Source organism: Pristiophorus japonicus, chromosome 1, assembly GCF_044704955.1.
Source record: "Pristiophorus japonicus isolate sPriJap1 chromosome 1, sPriJap1.hap1, whole genome shotgun sequence".
Lineage (NCBI taxonomy): Eukaryota > Metazoa > Chordata > Chondrichthyes > Pristiophoridae > Pristiophorus > Pristiophorus japonicus.
Genome location: NC_091977.1, coordinates 294,090,406 through 294,115,718, shown reverse-complemented (window position 1 = coordinate 294,115,718; position 25,313 = coordinate 294,090,406). Strand labels below are relative to the sequence as shown.

The following is a 25,313-nucleotide window of genomic DNA, read 5'->3' as shown; positions in this document are numbered from 1 at the left end:
GTTTTCTGTGCCTGGCCTGTGGCGGATGACGTAGTTGTATGTGGACAACATGAGCGCCCATCTCTGGATGCGGGCCGATGCATTCGTATTTATCCCCTTGCTTTCAGAAAAGAGGGATATAAGCGGCTTATGGTCGGTTTCCAATTCAAATTTGATCCCGAACAGATATTGATGCATTTTCTTTACCCCGTAAACACATGCTAATGCTTCTTTTTTGATCATACTGTAGGCCCTCTCGGCCTTAGACAAATTTCTGGATGCATAAGAAACCGGTTGCAATTTCCCAAATTCATTAGCTTGTTGCAATACACACTCGACCCCGTATGACGACGCATCACATGCTAGTACCAAACGTTTACATGGATCATACAACACAAGCAATTTGTTTGAACATAACAGCTTCCTAGCTTTATCAAAGGCATTTTCTTGGCTTTTACCCCATACCCATTCATCTCCTTGATGCAGTAAAGAGTGTAGGGGTTCTAACAATGTGCTAAGACCTGGTAAGAAGTTACCAAAGTAGTTGAGTCCTAGAAGCGACTGCAGCTCCGTCACATTCTGTGGTCTTGGTGTTTTTGATTGCCTCCGTCTTCGAATTGGTGGGCCTGGTGAAGTCTGCCGCGATTATTCTCCCCAGGAACTCCACTTCAGGTACCAGGAAAATGCACTTTGAGCATTTTAGCCTGAGCCCCACATGATTAAGTCGACTAAGAACCTCTTCCAGGTTCTGCAGGTGCTTGACGGTGTCCCGACCTGTAACCAAGATGTCGTCCTGGAAGACCACGGTGCACGAGACCAACTTCAACAAGGTTTTCATGTTCCTCTAGAATATCGCCGTGGCCGATCGAATCTCAAACGGGCATTTGTTGTAAATGAAAAAACCTTTGTGCGTGTTGATGCAGGTGAGGCCTTTCGAAGATTCCTCCAGCTCCGCTGTCATGTAGGTTGAGGTCAAGTCCAGTTTCGTGAACGTTTTCCCTCCCACCAGCGTCACAAATAGGTCGTCCTTCTTTGGTAGCGGGTATTGATCCTGCAGTGAGAAACGATCGATAGTTACCTCAGATTCTGACGGTGCCATCTCCCTTGAGGACTGAAACAATCGGGCTGGCCCAATCATTGAATTCGATCGGCGAAATGATGCCCTCTCATTGCAGCCTGTCCAGCTCGATCTCCACCCTCTCTCTCATCATGTAAGGTACCACTCTCGCCTTGTGATGGAAGGGTCGCACCCCCCGGATGGATCTGCACTTTTGCTCCTTGGAACTTCCCGATGCCTGGTTCGAACAGCTTGGGGAACTTGCTTAGGACCTGGGCACATGAGGTGTCAACGACGGACGAAAGCACTCGGACGTTGTCCCAGTTCCAGTGTATCTTTCCCAGCCAGCTCCCACCGAGCAGCGTGGGGCCATCGCCCGGTACCACCCAGAGTGGTAAATCGTGCACCGCTTCATCGTAGGAGACCTTTATGGTAGCACTTCCAATTATGGGAATCAGTTCCTTTGTGTACGTTCTAAGTTTGGTACGAATGGGAGTCAGGACTGGCCTTGAAGCCTTGTTGCACCACAACTTATTGAAAGTTTTTTTATTCATTATGGACTGGCTTGCGCCCGCGTCCAGTTCCATGGACACCGGGAGTCCATTTAATTCAACCTTCAGCATTATCGGGGGACACTTTGTGGTAAATGTGTGCACCCCATATACCTCTGCCTCCTCAGTCTGTGGCTCTGGTTCATCATGATCCACCGTGGATCTGTCCTCCTCTGCAACATGGTGGTTTGCAGGATTAGCAGGGTTTGCAGCTCGCCTGCACATATGTTGGAGGTGTCCCATTGTTCCACAGCCCTTGCAAACGTATCCTTTGAAGTGGCATGAATGGAATCGATGATCACCCCCACAGCACCAACAAAGTGTTAATTGCCTTGTATTCACCACCCTTGATGGCGGAATCTGCGTCATCTGCGGACGTGTAAGTCCTGCCATGTACATTTCGATTCGAAAACAACGTTACTTTGTTCACAGTACTTGCAGCAGCACTTGTGTGCTGGGACATTTGTTTGGTATTGTCACTGGTGGAAATAAATGCCTGGGCTATCGCTATGGCTTTACTCAAGATTGGGGTCTCTACAGTCAAAAGTTTGCAAAGTATTACTTCATGGCCAATGCCAAGTACAAAGAAGTCCCTGAGCATATGCTCCAAGTGTCCTTCAAATTCGCAATGTCCTGCAAGGCGCCTTAGCTTGGCGACATAGCTCGCCACTTCCTGGCCTTCAGACCTCTTGTACGTGTAGAACCGATATCTCGCCATCAGAACGCTTTTCTTCGGGTTTCGATGCTCATGGGCCAATGTGCAGAACTCATTGTATGTCTTGTCTGTGGGCTTTGCTGGAGCAAGCAGGTTTTTCATGAGGCCATACGTTGGTGCCCCGCAAAAGGTGAGGAGGATCTCCCTTCATTTGGCAGCATTCCCTTCTCCTTCCAGCTCGTTGGCCACGAAGTATTGGTCAAGTCACTCCACGAAGGTTGCCCAATCATCTCCCTCTGAAAATTTCTCCAGGATGCCCACAGTTCTCTGCATTGTTGCGTTGGGGTTTGTCATGTGTATCTCGTCACCAGTTGTTATGTCTTGAATAAAGAGTCAGACTAGATTGTGGGATTCCTTGGGACTCCAGGGGATAAGCGCTCTGGTGGTTAGACATATAAATTACAGGTTTACATACATAACAAATTGAATCTTGCTGTTCCAAACTGTGCTGTAACCACTAATGCTTTACGCCACAGGGCCGCCATACAAAGTTTACATTCCTTTCCTATCTTGTGATTTTTTTTTTGAATGTTGTTATCTGGTTTCAATATGCACAGTCATCTCACTGCATTATTGTACTTTACCAATGTCAAGTAAATTATAAAAGTGTTCACAAAATGTCTGATTTCAATAACGATTAACAAGCGCTACTGTGCCAAAGTAGGAAGTTGAATGTTTTACATAATTGGGTAGAAAAAGAAAATCAATGTGACTGTAGGAAGTTTTCCATAATTGCTTTGGAGAATTGTATGATAAATGTTCCGAACACTCCCCGACAGAACATAATTAATTGAGGCAAACTCTGGTGACTATTAAAGAGTATGTTATTCTTTCTGCTACTTAGTTGACCCTGCTTCGTGATGCCCATCAGAATGAGCTTGGAAGGATCTCGGAAGATCTGGAAGATGAGGTTGGAGCTAGGTCTAACATGGATAGGAAATTAGCTGATCTGCGTACTGAGGTAATGCTATGCATGTGTTTTAATACCCTGGCTTGATTAGAAAATCTGGTGACAGAAAAGCATTTCTAATATATTAAAAAATCTTAAGTCTGCATGCAGTATCTGTCTAGAAAACCTTACTTTCTATTGTCACATTTTTGTCACACTTTTGTGTTAAGTTTTCCAATTCTAAATTGCTATGTCCACAGTTATAATAGAAATTGCTGCTGTAAATTTGTCATGCTGTAACCATGCACTCTCACTTGTAAAGGTACTGTAGCATGTCGGTTATGCACATGCAGGATCTTCAGTTTGTATTGCAGAGATATATCTTATTAATAATCTTAAATCTGCGTGCCCTGGTTCAATTATCCCCCACATCTAACCCCACTTCACCCGAAGACTATACTTGGTCTTGAGGTAATTTTCAGCTTCATCAGTGGGGCAGATCACCCGCCCATTATAGAAACCAACCAAAGTTCAATTTCCATTGATATCAAAGCATGCCTTGCTACAGGAGATTGACTGATTAATTCCTTCCTTCAGCCAAAAGGGCAAAAGGCTACTTAATGAATAGACTTCCAGAGGTGGTGAGCAGGAGGATTTTTCTTTACTCAGCAAGTGTTATGATCTGGAATGAACTGCCTGAAAGGGTGGCGGAAGCAGATTCAATCGTGGTTTTCAAAAGGGAAGTGGATATATATTTAAAAAGGAAACATTTGCAGAGCTACAGGGAAAAAGCAGGGGAGCAGGACTAAGGGGTATGGTAGCGTAGTGGTTATGTTACTGAACTGGTAATCCAGAGGCCTGGACCACAGCATCTGGGGGAATTTGAATTAATTTTAATTAAATACATCTGGAATAAAAAAGCTACTATCAGTAATGATGACCATGAAACTATTAGATTGTCGTAGAAAAAAATATTTGGTTCATTAATGTCCTTTAGGGAAGGAAATCTGCCGTCCTTATCTGGTCTGGCTTATATGTGACTCTAGACGCACAGCAATATAGTTGACTCTTAAATGCCCTCTGAAATGGCCTAGCAAACCACTCAGTTGTACTAAACCGCTGCAACAAAGTCAGCACTGCGGGAGAACCTTCACCACATGGACTGCAGCAGTTCAAGAAGTTGGCTCACTGCCACCTTCTCAATGGCAATTAGGGATGAGCAATAAATGGCGGCTTTGCCAGCGACGCACACATCCCGTGAACGAATAAAAAAAAAAATTGGATAGCTCTTCCATGGAGCCAGCACAAGCACGTTGGGTTTACTGGCCTCCTGCTGTGCTCTATGATGCTGTGATGAACCAACAGGAAATCACTTTCTACAGCGTGAAACTTGCCTAAGATAAAATACTCTATTTTCACTTTGTGCCCTGCCTATTGATGTGGTCAAAAATGATCAAAACTTTCGAAGTAAAAGGAGCTTAGTCTCAAATTACAGTCAAGGCTAAGGTTTGAAATCTCAACCCTCATCCAAACTTCAATAATGTACCAGGAAAGCTTCATAGCTGCATTTGAGTGTACTGTGTTGTGGACCTCTGTGGATTTGCAAGTTAGGTGTTCATGTTCATTTGGAAAGTTAAAAGAGTTTTGGTAACTGAATAGCCAAACATAATCAGATTACAGGTTCTTATAACTGAAGATGTCTCGAGTTCACTTTGGGAAAAAAAGCGAAATGAAGAGAGACCAAGAAACATAAACACTAAAGAAATCTAGAAAAGCTCAGAGGTACTTAGGACCACAAATGTAACAGCTGGAATAATACCTGCAGTCACTGGATGCCACGCACATTGTGTGGTATGCACTACAATAAGACTCCAGCATCCTTGACTACATTCAATCTAAGTTAATCATCTTGTAGCGGCATTTGAAGTTTGAAGAATGCTTCCAGTAAATTAAGTTTTTTTGTCAAGCAGACACTTCAGATATAGTAACTAGGAATAGAAAAACCAGACCAGATATTCTTAAAAAATAAAAATGTGCTTTAGTTGCTTTTTTTTAACACCAGTATAACATGTAAGATAAACTGCCCTCTGTACCAATTTATTTGCTTGTTAAATTCAGTTGTTAAACCTGCCCATACCCGAGTATTTGTACGTAGGAAACTAAAGACTTATTAAAGGCGATATTTCTTTTTTCCTAATTCTAATGGAAAAAAATAGACATTCAAAAAAGAAACTATTCTAATACTGGTGGAGAGCGCTAATGGATTAGTTGTCCATGTTTAGCATTGCTCTGAGCCTTCCCCCACAGTTTTTTTTAATTGCTAAAGGCCTAGACTAAAGGCCTATACGAAAGGCCGATACTAAAGATCGCACAGCATTATGGAGGTAGATTATTAACAAAAGAGGAGAATTTTAAATCCATTTGAGATCTGACATTAGTCAGCTGAGTAAAAGGAGAAAACACTTATGGTTCCAAGTCCTGATTGTTAGCCAGTTTAAAAAAAAAAGAGGGTAAATTCCTCTCTAACACCTAAGGACAATCAAGCAAACTCCAGAATGCTTCAGTAATCACTAATTACAGCTAACCTTCACCTACCTTTTACATTCAAGATATCAGAGACTCTCAGGAGCTTTTCCAGCTCCTTTTTGAATGCTTACGTTCTTTTGTTCCATCGGCATTGCATCGAGTCTCATCTAGAGGTTAATAACTTGGTGAAAAAAAATCATCTTGGCTTCTAACCTAACTGTATGGGGGAGAAATTCGGGTGCGTCCCAATTAGCGGCAGGCAATAATGTTTTTTAAGTTTTTAAAAATTTGGCGTTTGGGCTCCAGGAAGGAAGTGGAGTGCTAAATCAAGCGCCCCACTTCCTTCCTGGAGCATGAGAGGCAGCAGGCAGGGCGGTAGATGATGCAGCGCTCCACACTGGGCTGTGCAGCGCTGCCACATTCCGAGGCCCCTTCCCTCCCTTAAACAGAAAGGCCATCGCTGTAGGCTCTGCAAGCGAAAAACTTATCTGCTCCCCAACAGCAGCTACGATCTGGCCCCATCAGCCCGATGCACTGCAGCAGAGTGCCGGGCTGAATGATCGCGGGCGAAAACCATGGAAAAAATTGACATAGAGCATTCCATAATTTTTTTCACCTACCTCGGCCACCTCGCCTTTAATCATCGCCCCACCTCCTGATGAACACCTCCTGCAGCTGCCGGTGTTTTCGTCCGCCGATGATGCAGGGGGCGGAACTGAAGTTCGAGTCCAGGGGCCCTATCGGGGCGATGCACACAGCGATGACGTCACGATATCCGGGCGAAGGAGATTAGAGTGCAACGCTATACCGCTGTCGCAAAGCTCTTGCCGAATATGGCAAGGGTTGATCTTCTCACCGCGCCCGGTCGATAAGTGCTTCGCGCCTTGTTGTCGCTCCCCGGAGGTGCTAAAGAGGCCAGTTTCTAGGCCAATGTTTTTATAGTTTGTGCTGATTTCCCGAAGTACTCCCTCACTATCTATCTCAAATAATCTATCACCCTAAACAGAATCTATTTCTTTCATCATTTTTAAACTTTAATCATATCTCTTTAAAGTCTATGGGGCCAAAATTGGCCCGCACTGGGTTTGAGGTGCACAGTTTGAATTAAAAGAAAATTTAGCGCCTGGCGAGGAGGGCCACTAAATGTTCCGGAATTGGGCTCTTAGAGCCAAAAATTGTTGTGTGCCAGTAAGGGGACGTTCGCGAGGCGCTCAGCACATCAGCACATCAGCACGATGCTGACGTCCCTCCCCTTCTTTTAAATGGATGGTCACTGCGAACTCTGCAAGCACTTTAGTGGTGCCCACTGGGCCACTAGGGAGGATGTCGACTGGGCCAGCGGCCCAGCACCCAGGAGGGGGTGCCGGGCTGCATCTTGGTAGCTCAGCTGCACCAGCGGCCGCCATTGTTGGGCCGACTGATAAGTCGGCTGACACAGAAAAGATGGCAGCCACGGAGCTAATATCTCCCCTCGAGCTTCTCGCCCTGCGCTGCTGTCGGTGGCATCGCCCCATGCTGACCTCGCATCCCGTGGGGCAATTGCCCCTGCGGGGCACAAAGGGGCAGCGTGGGGCGATAAGAGGTCGGCATGCACGGCGAGGACGTCAGCGGTGTGCTAATTGCGGGTCGCGGCGCAAAGCACTTTTTGCGCTTCGAGCCCCAGAGGCAATTCCAGGGGGGAGAGGCTCTGGCCGCCATATCCAGGTAAAACACCCTTTAGTGCCCCTCCCAGAGGCGCTAACAGGCCTTTCTGAGAGGGGCAATTTAATTCCTATGTTTCGCCAGTGAAAAAAAGACACAGTTCCCTGAGCATATTGTGATAACTATGACTAGGTATTATTCTAGTGGTGCTCCAGAGTGTCAGCCATGGCTCAGTGGGTAGCAATCTTGCCTCTGAGTCAGAAAGTTGTAGGTTCAGTCCCAGAAACTTGAGCACAAAACCTAGGTTGACACTGCAGTACTGAGGGAGTGCTGCACTGTCAGAGGTATTGTCTTTATGATGAGATGTTAAACCAAGGCCCTGTCTGTTCTCTCAGACAGATGTAAAAGATGTAAAAGATCTCACGGTGCTATTTTGAAGAAGTGCTGGGACATTATCTCCGGTGTTCTGCCAATATTTATCCTTCAATCAATGTCAAAAACAGATAATCTGGTCATTGCTGTTTGTGGGAGCTTGCTGTGTGTAAATTGGCTGCTGTGTTTTCTATATTACAACAGTGACTACACTTCAAAAGTACTTAATTAGCTGGAAAGCACTTTGGGACTTGAAAGATGCAAGTTCTTTCTTTTTTCTTCCTTAGGACCGAGATGAGGAGAATTTTTTTCACTCAGAGGGTGGTGAACCTGTGGAATTCTCTACCATAGAAGATTGTGGAAGTCAAGTCACTGAATATATTTCAGAGGGAGATAGATAGATTTCTAAACACAAAACACATCAAGGGGTATGGGGAAAAAGCGGGAATATGGTGTTGAGATAGAGGATCAGCCATGATCATATTGAATGGCAGTGCAGACTCGAAGGGCCGAATAGCCTACTACTGCTCCTATTTTCTATGGTTCTATGGGCTAGAACCTTCACTTTTTTTGCATGCTTAATGCCTACTTAACGCCCATTTTACCGCTGAAATGACGTATAACGCCCATATATCGCCATTTTGGCACAAAATGGAAACTGACGGGCTTATTGCCGAGCGTTACTTTCCCCATGTGCTTATCGCCGGGAAAAAATATTACCGCCCGCCCAATTTTTTGTGGCGGAATCATCAGACTGGGTGAAACCAACGCCCATAATATCGGCCAGCATTACTTTCCGCACTGATTTAACGCCGAGATTCAATATTAATGCCCGCCCACTGTTTTTTGTCGTAAAGAGCATATTTACCGAAACTAGCGGCTATGAGATCGCCCAGTGTCAATTTCATCACCTCGCACACATTTAGCCCATAATATCACTCGTCCAAAAAACCGCCCAGAAAAAGTGGAACTAACTGGAACTAATCACAGCGTTATGAACGCCATGTTCTACATCACATGTTGCATCCTTTAAAAGGCTGCTGTGTTTCAACCTCGGGGGAGTTCGGATGTACTCTGCAGGTCGTTGGAGTTGATGTGAACATCTCTAAAAACATCTTGACTATACAGTGACCGATTGGAATTCAATAGGTGTCTTCATCGGGACATTCCTTGTTTGTGATCAATCGGTAGAAAGCAGAGAGCTACTGCAATGGGGCCTGTCCTTTCTCACCCTCTCTTGGTGACCAATTACATGCAGCAGACTCGACATCGCCGAAGGAATGCCCCACTGCATTATGTGCCCAATGTAAGACGTGACAGACTGATGAGGAGGACCAAATGTTACACACCCCGCAAGCACAAGGAGAAGCATTCATACCTCGACTTGCCCGACACCATCTGCCTTCGGAGACTGCACTTCCACAAAGAGGTTATCACTGAGGTATGCCAGCTCATAAGGGCAGGTCTGCAGCCTGCCAGCACCATCAGTATTGCACTCTCCATCGAGGTCAAAGTCACCACGGCACTGTCATTCTATGCCTCGGGTTCTTTCCAGGCCACAGCTGGAGACATTTGCAGACTTTCTCAGCATGCCACACATCGCTGCATTAGACAGGTCACTGAAGCCCTGTACACATGCAGGAGGGACTTGATCAGCTTCCCTATGACCAGGGAGGCACAGAGTGAGAGGGCTCTCGGATTCTCCAGAATTGCAAACTTCCCCAAGATGCAGGAAGCAATAGACTGTATGCACATCGCAATGCGGGCACTTTTTCAGGATGCAGAGGTTTTCAGGAACCACAAGGGATTCCACTCGCTGAATGTCCAACTGGTTGTCGACCACCAGAAAATTATACTGGCAATGAATGCTCAATTTCCGGGCAGCATCCATGATGCTCACATCCTGCATGAGAGCACTGTAACTGACTTGTTTAACAATCAACCACAAGGTCAATGCTGGATGCTTGGTGACAAAAGATATGGCCTCATCATCTGGCTGATGACCCCCTCACACCGAAGCCGAGAGGTGATACAACAAGAGCCACAGAGCTACTCGCAATATCATGGAGAAAACCATTGAAGTGCTTAAGCAATGCTTTAGATGCCTGGACCACTCAGGAGGCGAGCTCCAATACCACCCTGAGCAGGTAGTTTATTTGTGGTGGTGTGCTCCATGCTGCACAACTTGGCTATCAGGAGGGGACAAAAATTGCCTGATGAGTCTGACAGTCCACCTCACCAGAGAGAGGAAGAGGAGGACGAGGAGGTGGATGCTGACATCGGCCAAGACAATCAGGCTGATGCTGAAGCCATGCCCCTGCTCCCCTGTAGACTGCATGAAAGGGCCCGTGATGGCATGATAGCTGCAAGAGCCTTACGTCAGGAGCTCATCAATGATCGCTTTGCCTGAAAGAACGTTGGTGTTATTTACAAGGCTGACACACTGCTGGGTGTGCAGGTGATACATCCATGGGGGGCATCACCTTGGTGACAGTTAAAGTTTAAGTTGATTGAAGTTAAGTGTAATTATACCCGTTGATAGTAAGGAATCACCAGCATGTAATGGTGCAGCTTCTCCTTCCCATCTCTACCCCTTCCCCTTCCCCTCCTGACTCCAAGCCGCCTGACCAAGGAGCTCCTCAGGCGATGCTTCATTGGCTGGGGTGGGGGGGGGGGGGAGAGGTGATGGCCGAAGCGCTGCTTGGACGGAAACGGGAGAGGGGGTCCCGAGGTGGGAACATGCTCCGAGCCAGAAGCAAGATGCTGCTGCTGGCTCTCATGTGTGGTTGGCAATGGGGGTGCAGCACCTTGGGGTGCAGTGCCACTCTCCGGGACCACTGGGAGCCCTCTGCCACCAGTTTTCCTGGCTACCAGCTCCAGGGCCTCCTCCATCCCTTCCATGTTATATCTTATTTGTTGGACAAAAACTCGGTGCCAACTATGTTCTTGGTGCTTAGTAGGTTTTTTGCTACTGGTGAATCTCCCTCGTGCCTCCCAGAACAGCCAGACAAGCACACACCACTGCCACACACGCTTTCAGTGCCTCTGAGCTCCCTCTCTCTCTGTCTCCTCTTCTGCTCATGTCATGATGATCCTTGACTTCCTGAATCGCGGGAATCGAGCATTGCCATGCCATTGCTAAGGACGACCACACTTTACAGCAGAATGTCAAAATAATTTAACGCTACCACCCATTTCATATCGCTCACGGTAACGCCCATTTTCAAAAATGTAGACTAGGTGCTTTGAGAATGGGCGAGAAGCCGGCGATCTGAAAATCCTTTTTTACTGCCCACGCCGGAAATAACGCCCATTTTTGGGCAATGAGCACAAAAGTGGAGGTTCTAGCCCTATGTTTCCTGATCGTTCTCCAAGTGCCTGCTACTCTCGACTATAGTAAGGCACCAAAAATGGCATAATATTCCAGATGTGACCATACCAATAGTTTGTAGGAGGTAAATATTGTATTTCTAATTGTGCATTTAAATGTTCTAGCTATCATACCCTCATACCCTATTCATTTACCCTAAGGCCCATGACATTGTTCATAGATCTTCAATATATCGTGAACTACAATCCCCAGATCCCTCTCTGATTCTGTGGTCTTAAGTGGGCAAGGGGTGGGAAAAAATTGCTGGGAGTTTGAGGACGTGCTACCATGGCAACTCTGTACCCCATGGTTAACGCCTCGGGCCACCGCGCAACCGGCGATGATATAATCGCCGTGCGAGTGACCCCTTAACGCCCCACGGGGGAAATTGCCCCGCGGGTCACGAAGTTGGCTAATAGCCACTCTTGGGACGGTGATTAAATGGGAGGGCGCCAGTGCCCTGGGCTGCCATCTTCTTTTGTCAGCTGACTCTCGGGTCTGGACCGCCTTCATGCATCCCAGCACTCCACCTTGGGTGCCGGGCTGCTGGATGGTCGCACGCTGCCCTGGTGACCAAGCGGTGGTCATCAGAGACCATGCAGAGTGCACAGCGGCCCTCCCCTTTAAGTGAAGGCCCGGAAGGTTACTGCCCCCAATTGTGGTGCAAAGGTCTATCTAGATTGCCTTCTATTATCCTGGTCATTGCATTATGCAACAATAATGAAGTTGTGGATTAATCATGGCAATTAATCTCTCTCAATTTGTCTAACAGTCCTCAAACCCACATGCGAGGAAAATCCCAAATGACAAAAAGCTTTGGGAACCATGGCTGTGAAATTTGACACCTTAGCGCCAGTAGTTATGGCAGGTTTTGAAAACAGAATGGTGTTCACCTGGCTTCTGCCCACTTCTGGCACGGCCCGCGCTATTCTCTATCTTGGTGAGGGTGATAGTGCAGACAGTAAGTACGTGCACCGGCAGTGTGCAGAGTAGACAGATCGTGATGTCAGTCAGTGTTTAATGTTGATTTTCTGCCCAACCTGCCATTTTGGATGTCGCTGCTCCATTTAATGCCCTCTCCTAAACTGAGACTGCAGATCGCCTTGCAGGATGACCTCGAATAGTTCTAGGCCTAGAAGGCCCGGCTGTAAACTGCACCACCTCTACATGGGTGCCTGTTTCTGAGCTGGTGCCTGCGAGTGTCAAACTGAGTGAAGGTGTCCCATCTTCTCCATCACTCTCCTTTTCTGCTTCCTGCACTGACCGGGCTGGTTGGAGTTCTTGGGTATCAGAAAGGAGAAAGGCACAATGGTAGGGCTGTGGTGAGGGGAGGGGGAAGAGTAAGGTGCGCATGCTTACACCATCAGCAACTTGTAAGTGAGAAGAGATTGTGGGATGAGAGGGAAGCGGGATGTGAGAAGGAGGATTAAGTTTGAGCATAATGTTGATCGCCACGGCCTCAGTGACGGCCCCTTCAATGATGTCTAGCATTGTCTCCTCCAGCTGGGTCAAGCTCTGCAGCCATGCCTGACCCCACCACTTAGCTGCTGCTGGTGCTGGTTATGTGTCACTGTGTCTTGCACCAGAGAGGGAAGTGTGTCAGTGAGTGTGGTGCAGTGTGTTTGTTTGATGTGGCTGTCATGGTTGAATAGCAGACAGTGTGTGCAAGACGTGAGATGTGGGTGTGAGGCTTTTAGCAGTGGTCAGTGTGTGAAGTTGAGGTGAATCTATGATTGTGAGGTATGAGTGGTGATTGCTAGAGATTGTTGGTAGGTGAGTGATGGGGGTGTGGTGCATTGAGCAGCGTGTGAGGCTAGTGGTGCAGTTGGTGGGATATAGCATTTTGAAGATGCATTCGCTGACCTTGAGAACTGGTTGTCAGACAGGAAGCAAAGAGTAGGAGTAAATGGGTACTTTTCAGAATGGCAGGCAGTGACTAGTGGGGTGCCGCAAGGTTCTGTGCTGGGGCCCCAGCTGTTTACATTGTACATTAATGATTTAGACGAGGGGATTAAATGCAGTATCTCCAAATTTGCGGATGACACTAAGTTGGGTGGCAGTGTGAGCTGCGAGGAGGATGCTATTAGGCTGCAGAGTGACTTGGATAGGTTAGGTGAGTGGGCAAATGCATGGCAGATGAAGTATAATGTGGATAAATGTGAGGTTATCCACTTTGGTGGTAAAAACAGAGAGACAGACTATTATCTGAATGGTGACAGATTAGGAAAAGGGAAGGTGCAACGAGACCTGGGTGTCATGGTACATCAGTCATTGAAGGTTAGCATGCAAGTACAGCAGGCGGTTAAGAAAGCAAATGGCATGTTGGCCTTCATAGCGAGGGGATTTGAATACAGGGGCAGGGAGGTGTTGCTACAGTTGTACAGGGCCTTGGTGAGGCCACACCTGGAGTATTGTGTACAGTTTTGGTCTCCTAACTTGAGGAAGGACATTCTTGCTATTGAGGGAGTGCAGCGAAGATTCACCAGACTGATTCCCGGGATGGCGGGACTGACCTATCAAGAAAGACTGGATCAACTGGGCTTGTATTCACTGGAGTTCAGAAGAATGAGAGGGGACCTCATAGAAACGTTTAAAATTCTGACGGGTTTAGACAGGTTAGATGCAGGAAGAATGTTCCCAATGTTGGGGAAGTCCAGAACCAGGGGTCACAGTCTAAGGATAAGGGGTAAGCCATTTAGGACCGAGATGAGGAGAAACTTCTTCACCCAGAGAGTGGTGAACCTGTGGAATTCTCTACCACAGAAAGTAGTTAAGGCCAATTCACTAAATATATTCAAAAGGGAGTTAGATGAAGTCATTACTACTCGGGGGATCAAGGGTTATGGCGAGAAAGCAGGAAGGGGGTACTGAAGTTTCATGTTCAGCCATGAACTCATTGAATGGCGGTGCAGGCTAGAAGGGCTGAATGGCCTGCTCCTGCACCTATTTTCTATGTTTCTATGTCTATGTATGAGCTCATTTAACTTCTTTCGGTACTGGATCTAGTTCTTGGGGGAAAGACTTGTGGCAGAGACGGCTTCAGCAGTCTGCTCCCACTGCCTTCTTACAGTTAGTCTGATGGGCTTCTTGGCCCCCTGCGTGCAGAGGATCTGTCTCCTCCTTTCGACCTCCTGCACTCAGGCCTCCAGTGCTGCATCTGAGAAAGTGGTGCCCTTTCACTGCCCTGTAGAGCCATGGCAACCCTACGGTTTCCTTCACTGCATTAACAATGAGTTGCTTATTTCAGAAAGCACCTCCCCTTTAAAAAATGCAGACAGCGTTTCAAACTGCAGGCTAGCTTTAAATAGAGATCACTTCCCATGAACTTTGACCCCTGCTGAGCACGCTCGGCCAACCAGAGCGCTCTCAGCGCGGGCCGAGCACATCAATCATGTTAATTATCAGGCAGCATGAATGTGGCGTGCCGCCTGCATTACTTTCATCGGGCACGGGCAGATCGCTCATCATGATCTCCGCGCCCATTTTCGGGCCTTGTCAAATTCTTAACCCCATAGGCCAAAAATCATCTGTTCCTCCCAAGCCTGCTGCACTTGCATATGCCGTGTCTCAAATTACTCATATTGTGTATCCCAAGATATTGGCCTAGAAATCCCAGCTTCCCTGGGTCCGTTCGGCGTGTGTACTGACCCGGGAAGGCATCGCAAAAGCCGGTTTTCAGTGTACAATGCGCATGCGCTGAAAACCGGCTTTTCCGATCTGTCAAGCTCCAGCTTGACAGGTCCTTTGCATCTCGGCAGCCAGGACATTTGCATGGGCAAGTTTGCGATATTTACCCATATCTTGCCCAGCAAATGTCCTGAAAAATCTTGCGCCTGATAAAAGCAGGCATATAGCCTACTTTTACAGGCGTAAGAATTTTAAAACATACAAAAACATAGTAAAATAAAATTAAAAAAAAACATTTTATTGTTTAAAAACCCTGTCCGTTACGGTAAGTTTATTTTAAACCTTAATTAAAAAAACTTTTTAAAAATTGGGAAAATATTTTTTTTCTAAGACATTTTTTAACTTTAATTGCAATTAATTTTAATTATGTGAGGTGTTTTTTTAATTTTTTATTATGGTGTTTAGTGTGTCTGTTTTTTTTTCCTCATTAATAGCAATGAGAACTCGTAGATACAGAGTTCTCATTGTTATGCTTGAGAATCTGTGGAATACTTTACCTGATTGGTTGAGCAGTCACACGTGACTGCACCTTCTGCATTGGAACCTCGAGGACGGGAGCACGCTTCACAGCACGGGAAGAGAAGGCCTCCCTACCAGAATCCCAGGCGCATCCGAAAGAAGCCTCCGACCGGAATTTCAGGGCCATTATTTTCTGAAATAAATCTATCCAATTCGCATTGAATGAATCAGCACTCTCTGCTTCCATCATCTCCCTAGGGAGCCTGTTCCATTGATATACCATTTGTTCACTGCAGCCTGTTTATTTTAATTCTAACTCGCACATACATCTTTGTGTCATAAGAAAACTTCATTGTTCACCTGATTCTTTTATCCGAATATTGATAAAAGTGGTGAAGCGGAGTGGTCCTAATATGGATCCCTACTGGTAAGTAGACACCATGCAGAGCTGCTACCATTAATAACTACACACTGCCCAGTCGAATGCAATCAAATTGGTTATTCAGCTTAAAATCTGCCTGCCAATCATATAGGACGCAACCTTTCCTGATGTAGTAGCCTCCTGTGTAGCATGTTAATAAAAGCTTTTGTGCAAATTGAGATGAACAATAGTTACCAAAGTACCATCATCCACCAACTTTGTTACCTCTTCAAAAGATTCAACCAAGTTTGTGAGGCAGGGCATTAATTTCCAAAAGCCACATTGCAATTCCCGAATAACTGTTGTCCTTTTCAAGTGATTGTACAGTGCATCTCCAGTAATTCTTTCTCATCCCTGACATGCAACTGAATTCAAACTAATTGGCCTATAATTCCAAAGTTCTCACGGACTAGCCTTCCTAAATAAGAGCACCATATGAGCTTGTTCCTACTCCATGGCAACATTACCAACCTCAATGAGTTACTAAATATATAAGCTAGCAAATCACATAACTCGGTGACTGCTGTCAGCATGCATATGAAAGTTGACTCCATTTTCCTCTTATCATTGTCGAGGGATCGTGTGTAAATGAGGAGGAAGGGGTGCTCTCGGTTACATGAGGGGTGACAGGGCAGACATGGGGAGAAACTACTGGAGGTGATATTTTGGCCCTGAAATTGCGGCCTCTCCGGGTGTGTACGATGTGCACATGTACCTGAAGAGGCCCCGCAAGTCCCAGATTTAAGTGCACAAAACGTGTGCGCCTGAACCGTCACTTGCGATCTGCCAAAATGTCTTTTGACAGATCGCGTACATCCCGGGGAGAAGGCTATTTGCCCAACTCTTGCCCAGTGAATGTCCTTCAAACTGTTACGCCTGGTAAAAGCACACGTAATGCCTGCTTTTACCAGCGGAAGAGTTTTACTAGATGGAAAAAATAAATGATGTTACTTATTTTTATATTGAAACCGTCTTTATAAATTTATTGTTAACACTATTGAAATATTTTTTTTTAAATTTCAAAAAAATATTTTTTCTCTAAAACAATTAATTTAATGCAATTTCTATTAATTTTTAAAAAGTGAAATGTTTTTTTATTTATGTGTGCGTTTTATTTGATTTTAGGGATATTCTCATTGATAGTAATGGGAGCTCTGGGCTCGGATCTCTCATTACTATGAATGAGATATTACATTGTGATTGGTAGTCTGGCCCACATGATCCCAGGATGCCCATACGCTCCTGGAATACATGGGCCTCTGCACTGGGCTGCGCATCTAGGCCTCGGAACGCAAGTGTTCGTTCCTCTGGGACCACCAGGTACTTTTGTAAAATAAATTTTGGTCGGAAGCACCTGCCCGCATTTTTGGCCCAATGTTTACTGTGCAAAAGGCAGGAGTATACTCAAGAGAGAGTCATATCATGGAGATGGACTACAAAGGAGGTGTGTTCAAGAAGGACGGGGTGACGACAGCAGCGGAGAGAATGAGGAGGGAACAGTGAGCTGCAGTCACATACAATGCTGTTGATGGCTGTAAGTGGTTTTGCCCTTGGTGGTTTTGAATCACCCCCCTTACAACAGTTCTAGACACCAGAATTATAGTGGTGAACAGAATACAGAGTTACAGCCGGATCTTTCGGTCTCAACTGTCACAATGCTCTTAATTCAAGTTAAAGCACACACCTGCATGCAGTAAAACACACTCTGGTCCATCTGAACAGGCCCCTAATGTGAAGTGTCCACGACTAAAACACCCCTGCTCGGATTCAAAAGTATACCACCGAATCTGTCCAACAGAATGTGTGTACGCTTACGATCCTTGCAAAAACCTCCCCACTAAACCCCTAAGGCTTGGTTGCACACACAATACCCTTTCACACTATGTGGTGGTCTTAAAGATGTGTGGGCTGGGATAAATGCTCACCAAGTGCCCCTCTGGCTTACTCGCTGCTTCTCCTGATGAGCGTACCTTCTGGTTCTGTACCAATCTGTGGTGTTCAAGTCCAGTCTCAAGGTCAGCTTCCCAATTGAAGTAGCGAGGCTTTCTTAGCTCATAGATGGTGTTTCTTCTCTCCGTCTCTGATGGAGTGCTCAGTCCTTGTGTGTTGAATGAAGTGAGTAAGTGTAGAAGAGGAGAGAGAGAGAGAGAGATGAAAGAGATGGTAGCCAAAAACTGCCTCTCTTATACCTGCAAAATGCTTCTGAATTTCTCGCACCAAAAATCAGTCCTTCGCCTCAGGCAGTGCAACTGAAAGAGCAAAATCTAAAACATTTTCGGACGTTGTCTTTGTCAACTGTCCTGTTCCTGGATAAATCTGGTTGGTCGAAAAGCTTCCTTTGTGACTTGAGCACCGACCAATCTTCTTGATCTCTCACTAATTATATGACAAAGGGCCCCACCCTTCATCAACCATCTTCCTGCCATTTCAGCCATTGATCCATTCCTGCCCACCTGATGTGTATTCCTGTGGGACATGTTTGGACCTGTCCCATGTCAGGCCGTCTGCCCTTCTGCAGTAACAGCCAAGTTCGAAAACTTAAAGTCCAAAAGTATAAGTCCAAAATTTTATGCTTTTGCTGTTGATGTTTTCGCCGAATTCTTACATGGCTTTGACCAGGCACATGTGGTGCTGTAGATGGTGTGATTGCAGGGCGTTGAACAAAAAATGTGGAAGAGGTGGAGTAGTATTGCAAAGCTCCACAAACAAAGGGAAGAATTGAGATGGGGCAATAGTTGGAGAGAATGGAAGAATTGAGAGCAGTTTTTTGGGGGGAAGTAGCGATGACAGTTTTTAAGGCTGTAGCGACTGAGCCCCAGAAGAAAGGGAAATGTTGATGATGTTGATAATAATAGGACAGCAATGAGTAGGTTGGGATGTGAAAACTAAGGCAAGAGGGCCAAGGAGGCTCATAGACGTGTCTAGTGATGGCTTGGGGGGGGAGGGGGTGTGTGGTGGGGGTAGGGCGGTAAAAATGAAAGATGATAGAGTAAGAGAAAGTCAATGACTGGCAATAGATTCATAGAATAAGACATTTATAGCATGGAAGGAGGGCATTTGGCCCATCGTGTCCATGCCGGCTGACAAAGAGCTATCCAGCCTAATCCCACTTTCCAGCTCTTGGTCCGTAGCCTTGTAGGTTATGGCACTTTAAGTGGAAATCCAAATACTTTTTAAATGTGGTGAGGGTTTCTGCCTCTGCCAGCCTTTCAGGCAGTGAGTTCCAGACACCCACCACCCTCTGGGTGAAAATGTTTCTGCTCAAATTCCCTGTAAACCTCTTACCACTTACCTTAAATCTATGCCCCCTGGTTATTGACCCCTCTGTGAAGGGAAATAGGTCTTTCCTACCCACTCTATCGAGGCCCCTCATAATTTTATACACCTCAATTAGGTCTCCCCTCAGCCTCCTCTGTTCCAAAGAAAACAACCCCAGCCTATCCAATCTTTCCTCATAGCTAAAATTCTACATCGTTCCTGTAATATGGTGACCAGAACTTTACGCAGTACTCCGAATTCAAATTTGGTCCATAGTCAGGGACAGGAGGGTGTGACTATAAGTGAGGAAGGAATGTAGATCCAGGATGTAGTGATGGAGGAGCCTCATCCCTTGCTCTTGTCCAACAGGTTCGAGACTCTTACTCCCTTTGTGGACGAGAGCAGGAACTGCAGGGAGGATGAGCAAACTGACCACAGCACCGTGGTACAGGGGGCCATTCAAGTGGGGGGAGTAAAAATAAATGTTGTAGTGCTAGGGGACAGTAGAGTTAGGGGGATAGATACTGTTCTCTGCAGCCGAGAGCGTGAGTCCCGAAGGTTGTGTTGCCTGCTCGGTGCCAGGGTTAAGGACATCTCCTCTGGGCTGGAAAGGAACTTGGAGTGGGAGGGGGAAGATCCAGTTGTCATGGTCCATGTGGGTACCAACGACATAGGTAGAACAAAGTAAGAGGTTCTGCTGAGGAATTATGAGCAGCTAGGGGCTAAATTAAAAAGCAGAACCTCAAAAGGTAATAATCTCTGGATTAGTATCTGAGCCACGAGCAAATTAACATAGGATAAATATGATCAAAGAGTTAAACGCATGGCCCAAAGACGGGTGTGGAAGAAATGGGTTTTGGTTCATGGGACACTAGCACCAATATTGGGGTAAGAGGGAGTTGTTCCGTTGGGACAGGCTCCACTTAGACCATGCTGGGACTAGGGTCCTGGCGAATGGAATAACTAAGACTGTAGAGAGGGCTTTAAACTAATTTGTGGGGAGAGGGTTCAGGTGAGCGAAAATTTAAAAAGTCAAAGAATAAAGAGAAGGCAATAGAGCAGGGTAGCACTGAGGGAAATAAAAACCAGAGCGTGACAGGAAGGGACAGAATGCATAAACATAAGAGTGAATCAGAAAGTGGGTCAAAGCAGGAAAAAATGTTAAAAAAACAAATTTAAAAGCTCTTTACCTGAATGCTCGCAGCATTCATAGAAACTTAGAAACATAGAAAATAGGTGCAGGAGTAGGCCATTCGGCCCTTCGAGTCTGCACCGCCATTCAACAAGATCATGGCTGATCACCCACCCCAGAAGCCCCCCCCCCCACACCCCCTGACCCCCTCAGCCGCAAGGACCATATCCAACTCCCTCCCGAACACATCCAATGAACTGGTATCAACAACTCTCGGCGGCAGGGAACCCCACAGGTCAACAACTCCCCGAGTGAAGAAGTCTCTCCCCATCCCAGCACCAAACAGCCCACCCCCCATCCCAAGAGCATGCCACCCCCCACATGCTCCAGACCCACCCAACACCGGGAACACTCCCCCCCGCACCCAACCCACCCTGTCCCGACAGAATCCTTCCCAAATGCCGAACACCCCAGGATGTCGAGACCCCAGCCCCGGCCACCATCTTATTCGTAACAAGATAGATGAGTTGACGGCACAAATAGATACAAATGGGTATGATCTGATAGCCATTACAGAGACGTGGTTGCAAGGTGACCAAGGCTGGGAAGTAAATATTCAGGGGTATTTGACAATTCGGAAGGATAGACAGAAAGGAAAAGGAGGTGGGGTAGCACTGTTATTAAAGGATGAGATCAGTGCATTAGTGAGAAATGATACTGGCTCAGAAGATCAAGATGTTGAATCAGTTTGGATGAAGATAAGGAATAATAAGGGGAAAAAGTCGCTGGTGGGCATAATCTACAGGCCCCCTAACAATAGCTACACTGTTGGATGGAGCATAAATCAAGAAATAATGGAGGCTTATAAAAAATGAACGGCAATAATCATGGGCGATTTTAACCTTCTTGTTGATTGGACAAAGCAAATTGACCAGGGTAGCTTTGAGGAGGAGTTCATAGACTGTATCCGGGATCATTTCCTTGAACAGTACATTGCGGAACCAACCAGGGTGCAGGCTATCTTAGATCTGGTACTGTGTAATGAGACAGGATTAATAAATGATCTCCTAATAAAGTATCGTCTAGGAATGAGTGACCATAACATTCAGATGGAGGGTGAGAAAATTGGATCTCAAACCAGTGTCTTAAGCTTAAATAAAGGAGACTACAAAGGTACAAAGGCAGAGTTGGCTAAAGTGGACTGGGAAAATAGATTAAAGTATGGGATAGTTGATGAGCAGTGGCAGACATTTAAGGATATATTCCATAACTCTCAACAAAAATATATCCCAATGAGAAGGAAAGACTGTAAGAGAAGGGATAACCATCCGTGGCTAATTAAGGAAATAAGAGATGGTATCAAATTGAAAACAAGGGCATACAATGTGGCCAAGACTAGTGGGAGGCCAGAGGATTGGGAAACTTTTAAAAGCGAGCAAAGAATGACTAAAAAAATAATAGAGAGGGAAAATAGCGTATGAGAGTAAACTAGCACGAAATATAAAAACAGATAGTGAAAATTTCTACAGGTACATAAAAAGGAAAAGAATGGCTGAAGTAAATGTTGATCCCCTAGAGGATGAGACTGGGGAATTAATAATGGAGAACAGGGAAATGGCAGAAACTTTGAACAAATATTTTGTAGAAAACACTAAAAACATCCCAATAATCAAGGGGCTATAGGGAGGAAGGAACTTAATACAATCACTATCACTAAAGAAGGAGTACTCAGTAAAATAATGGGACTGACCTCGACCTGATGGCTTGCATGCTAGGGTCTTAAAAGAAGTGGCTGCAGCAATAGTGGATGCATTGGTTGTAATCTCCCAAAATTCCCTGGATTCTGGGGAGGTCCCAGCAGTTTGGAAAACAGCAAATGTAATGCTCCTAAAAAAGGAGGTAGACAGAAAGCAGGAAACTATAGATCAGTTAGCCTAACATCAGTCATTGGGAAAATGTTGGAGTCCATTATTAAGGAAGCAGAAGTGGGACATTTGGAAAAGCATGATTCAATTAAGCAGAGTCAGCATGGTTTTATGAAAGGGACTTCATGTTTGACAAATTTGCTGGAGTTCTTTGAGGATGTAACGAGCGGGGTGGATAAGGGGGAACCAATGGATGTGGTGTATTTGGATTTCCAGAAGGTTTTCGATAAGGTGCCACATAAAAGGCTACTACACAAGATAAAAGTTCACGGGATTGGGGTTAATATATTAGCATGGATAGAGGATTGGCTAACTAACAGAAAAAAAGAGAGTCGGGATGAATGGGTCATTTTCCAGTGGGCAAATGGTAACTAATGGGGTGCCGCAGGGATCGGTACTGGGTCCTGAACTATTTACAATCTATATTAATGACTTGGATGAAGGGACCGAGTGTAATGTAGCCAAGTTTGTTGATGATACAAAGATGGGTGGGAAAGCAAATTTTGAGGAGGACACAAAAATTATGCAAAAGGTTATAGGCTAGATTTAACACTTTTGTACTTATCGCCCAAAAATGGACTTTATTTCCGGCGTGGCCGGTAAAAATGAGTTTTCATATCGTCGGCTTCTCGCCCATTCTCAAAGCACTTAGTCTCCATTTTTGAAAATGGGCGTTACCGCGAGCAATATGAAATGGGCGGTACCGTTAAATCTCTCTGACATTCTGCCGTAAAATGTCACCATCCTTAGCAACAGCATGGCAACGCTCGATTCCCATGATTCAGGAGGTCAAGGTTCATCATGACATGCGCAGAAGAGGAGACAGATAGAGAGGGAGCTGAGAGGAACTGAAGGTGTGTGTGGGTGTGATGTGGCTGCTTTGGGAGGAAGGAAGGAGACTTTAGAGCTTTACAGCATATAGGGAAGCAAAAATTAGCTGTTACCAGCCACATATTTACCTGAATTTGGCCTATAATGGAGGGAGAGGAGGAGGCATCACAGCATGCTGTGGAGACTGACACTGGAGAGAGCAGTGAGGCAGGAGAGCAGCACATTGGAGGGCACAAAAGAGCCAGGAGGTTCTCAGACGCGGCAAATGCCTCCCTCCTGCAGGAGGTCGAGTCACGCTGGGGTGATTTGACACAGGGAGGGCGTGGGAAAACCACTCCAAAGGCATACCAGAAGATATGGACCGAGATAGCAGAGGTGGTCTCATCGGCAACTAACGAGGTGTGTGAGGGCAACCAATGCCGCAAACGATGGAACGACCTTGTGGGATCCGCAAGAGTAAGTATTACATTGATTTACATGTACTTATGTATTTATATAATTTGATTTATAACAGTCATGAGTGACTATCAGCAGATGTGAGGTCTTTGACTTTTACCGGGAATGTTTTACTCAAAACCTGCGGTCACGGTGTACGTCTTTAGGTAAAGAATGATAATTATCATAATAAGCATGATTACATCTGTCGATTATGTGTTGTATCAGTGTCTGTGACAGTACCTAGCAATGATATCACGCAATGATCTCATGCCATGTCGTCCTGTCACCTTTTATAGACGAAGCTATCGATGATGAGGTCCATGCAGAGGTGAACAGGTGGGGGGCCACCAGTCACCAGCGACATCACTGAGATAGAGGAGCGGGTGCTTGCACTCGTGGGGAAACATCCTGGACAGCCACGCAAGCATCTGCAGACCCTGAAGTGATGTGACGTGAGTAAAGCTTACACCATTGCGTGATGTAAAGTCAATAGATGCCACACCCACTCATATCCGAACAATCACATGTGATAGATGATTTCTAAAATTGTCCTATAAATAATGCTGGCCTCATGAAAATCATTGCAATACAAATGTGTTGATGGTCATGAAATGTGATGTTTGAGATGATTTTGATAATGGTGGTGCTTTTGTCGTGCATTTGCTGTGTGTAGCACTGGACTCACCTTGTGATCCTAGCACCCCCTTCTCCTCTAATAACCTCATTTGTGTTTTGCAGCTCAGCCAGCAGCGTGGCCCCAGGTAAGACCACAGAGGCCAGAAGGTGGGGGCACGGGGCTCGACTCTCCAGACGATCCTACATCTGGTGCTGAGGAGCTCCGATTCTCACCCGTCAATCCGCTGGGTCTGTTCTCTACGGATGAGAGCGCGGACTTCGAGGAATCTACATCGCCACGTTCCAGAAGCCATTCCACCCCAAGGCCATCTAGTGGTCCTCCGCTCATTCCCGCCACCACTCTGGAGGCACCGGCCACAAGCACCTCGCCACAGGGCACCCCATTTGTTACCAGGACGGCGCCGACCCCGCAGAGGCTTCGTGGACATGGCAGGTCTGGTCCACGAGCGCCACATGAGAGTGGAGAGATGGAAGAGTTGTCCAGGAGGAATGTAAACATTGGTGACCAGCTCATCGAAACATTGGGGGGCATATCCCAACATCTGGCCACCATGACTGAGTATATTCCATGGATGGCGGAGGCCCTGGATGCGATAGCCAGGAACACTGCTGGCACAGGCCTCCCAGTGGTCCCACTCCACCCCTAGGCTCCGCACCACCACTGCGAATGACAGATGAGAGCAAGGACCAAGATCCTACTTCTGCATCAGAGAATGTTGCCCCCTCGGCACCTCCCGCTCCTGTACCCGTGCAACCACGTCCTCTGCCTTCAACCCCCGAATGAGGCACTGCCTGAGTAGCTCCTCGGCCAGGCACCATGGAGCGAGGAGGGGAAGGGGAGGGGAGAAGGAAAGTGAGGTGCATGTCTGCAGGTGATGGCTGTTATATCTCCATCTGGGTGTATACAATTTGTTGTAATGTATGGGGGGAGGGGACCACCCTCCTGCTTTGCCTTTGTATTCCATGTTGCTGGACATGTTTAACATTTGATTGATGTCAATGGTGGAAAAAGTGGGGTGTAGGCAGGATTGGAGTGTTTTTGCCTATGATACTTATGATTTCAGACCAATCTTGGTATAACATTTTTGTTATTGAACATAACCTTGTTGCGCATTGTCCCAGATAGCTGTACCATTACACACTGGTGATTCCTTAATATGAAAGGGTTAAATACAACTTAACTTCAATCAACGTAAACTTTAACTGGCACCAAGATGATGGGCACCATTGATGTCTGAGCTGCACACACACAGCAGTGTGTAAGCATTGTCACTCACAGCAATGTTCTTTCAGGCAAATCGTTCAGATATCAGCTCCTGACGTAAGAGTCTTGCAGCTATGTAGCTACCACGGCCCTTTCCTGGAGGGGGTCGTGGGCATGGTTGCATAGCCAGCCTGATTGTCTGACCCTAGGTCAGCATCCAGC

At 46.2% G+C, this 25,313-nt stretch overlaps 1 protein-coding gene across 1 annotated transcript in view; it reads left to right on the top strand.

The window, feature by feature from the left end:
- Positions 1-25,313, top strand: part of LOC139270881 (coiled-coil domain-containing protein 102A-like) — a 760,459-nt gene that overhangs the window by 208,664 nt on the left and 526,482 nt on the right. The window contains exon 4 of the mRNA XM_070888470.1: positions 3,147-3,263. Coding sequence (XP_070744571.1) covers positions 3,147-3,263 — 117 coding nt within the window. The remainder of the gene's footprint in view (positions 1-3,146; positions 3,264-25,313) is intronic.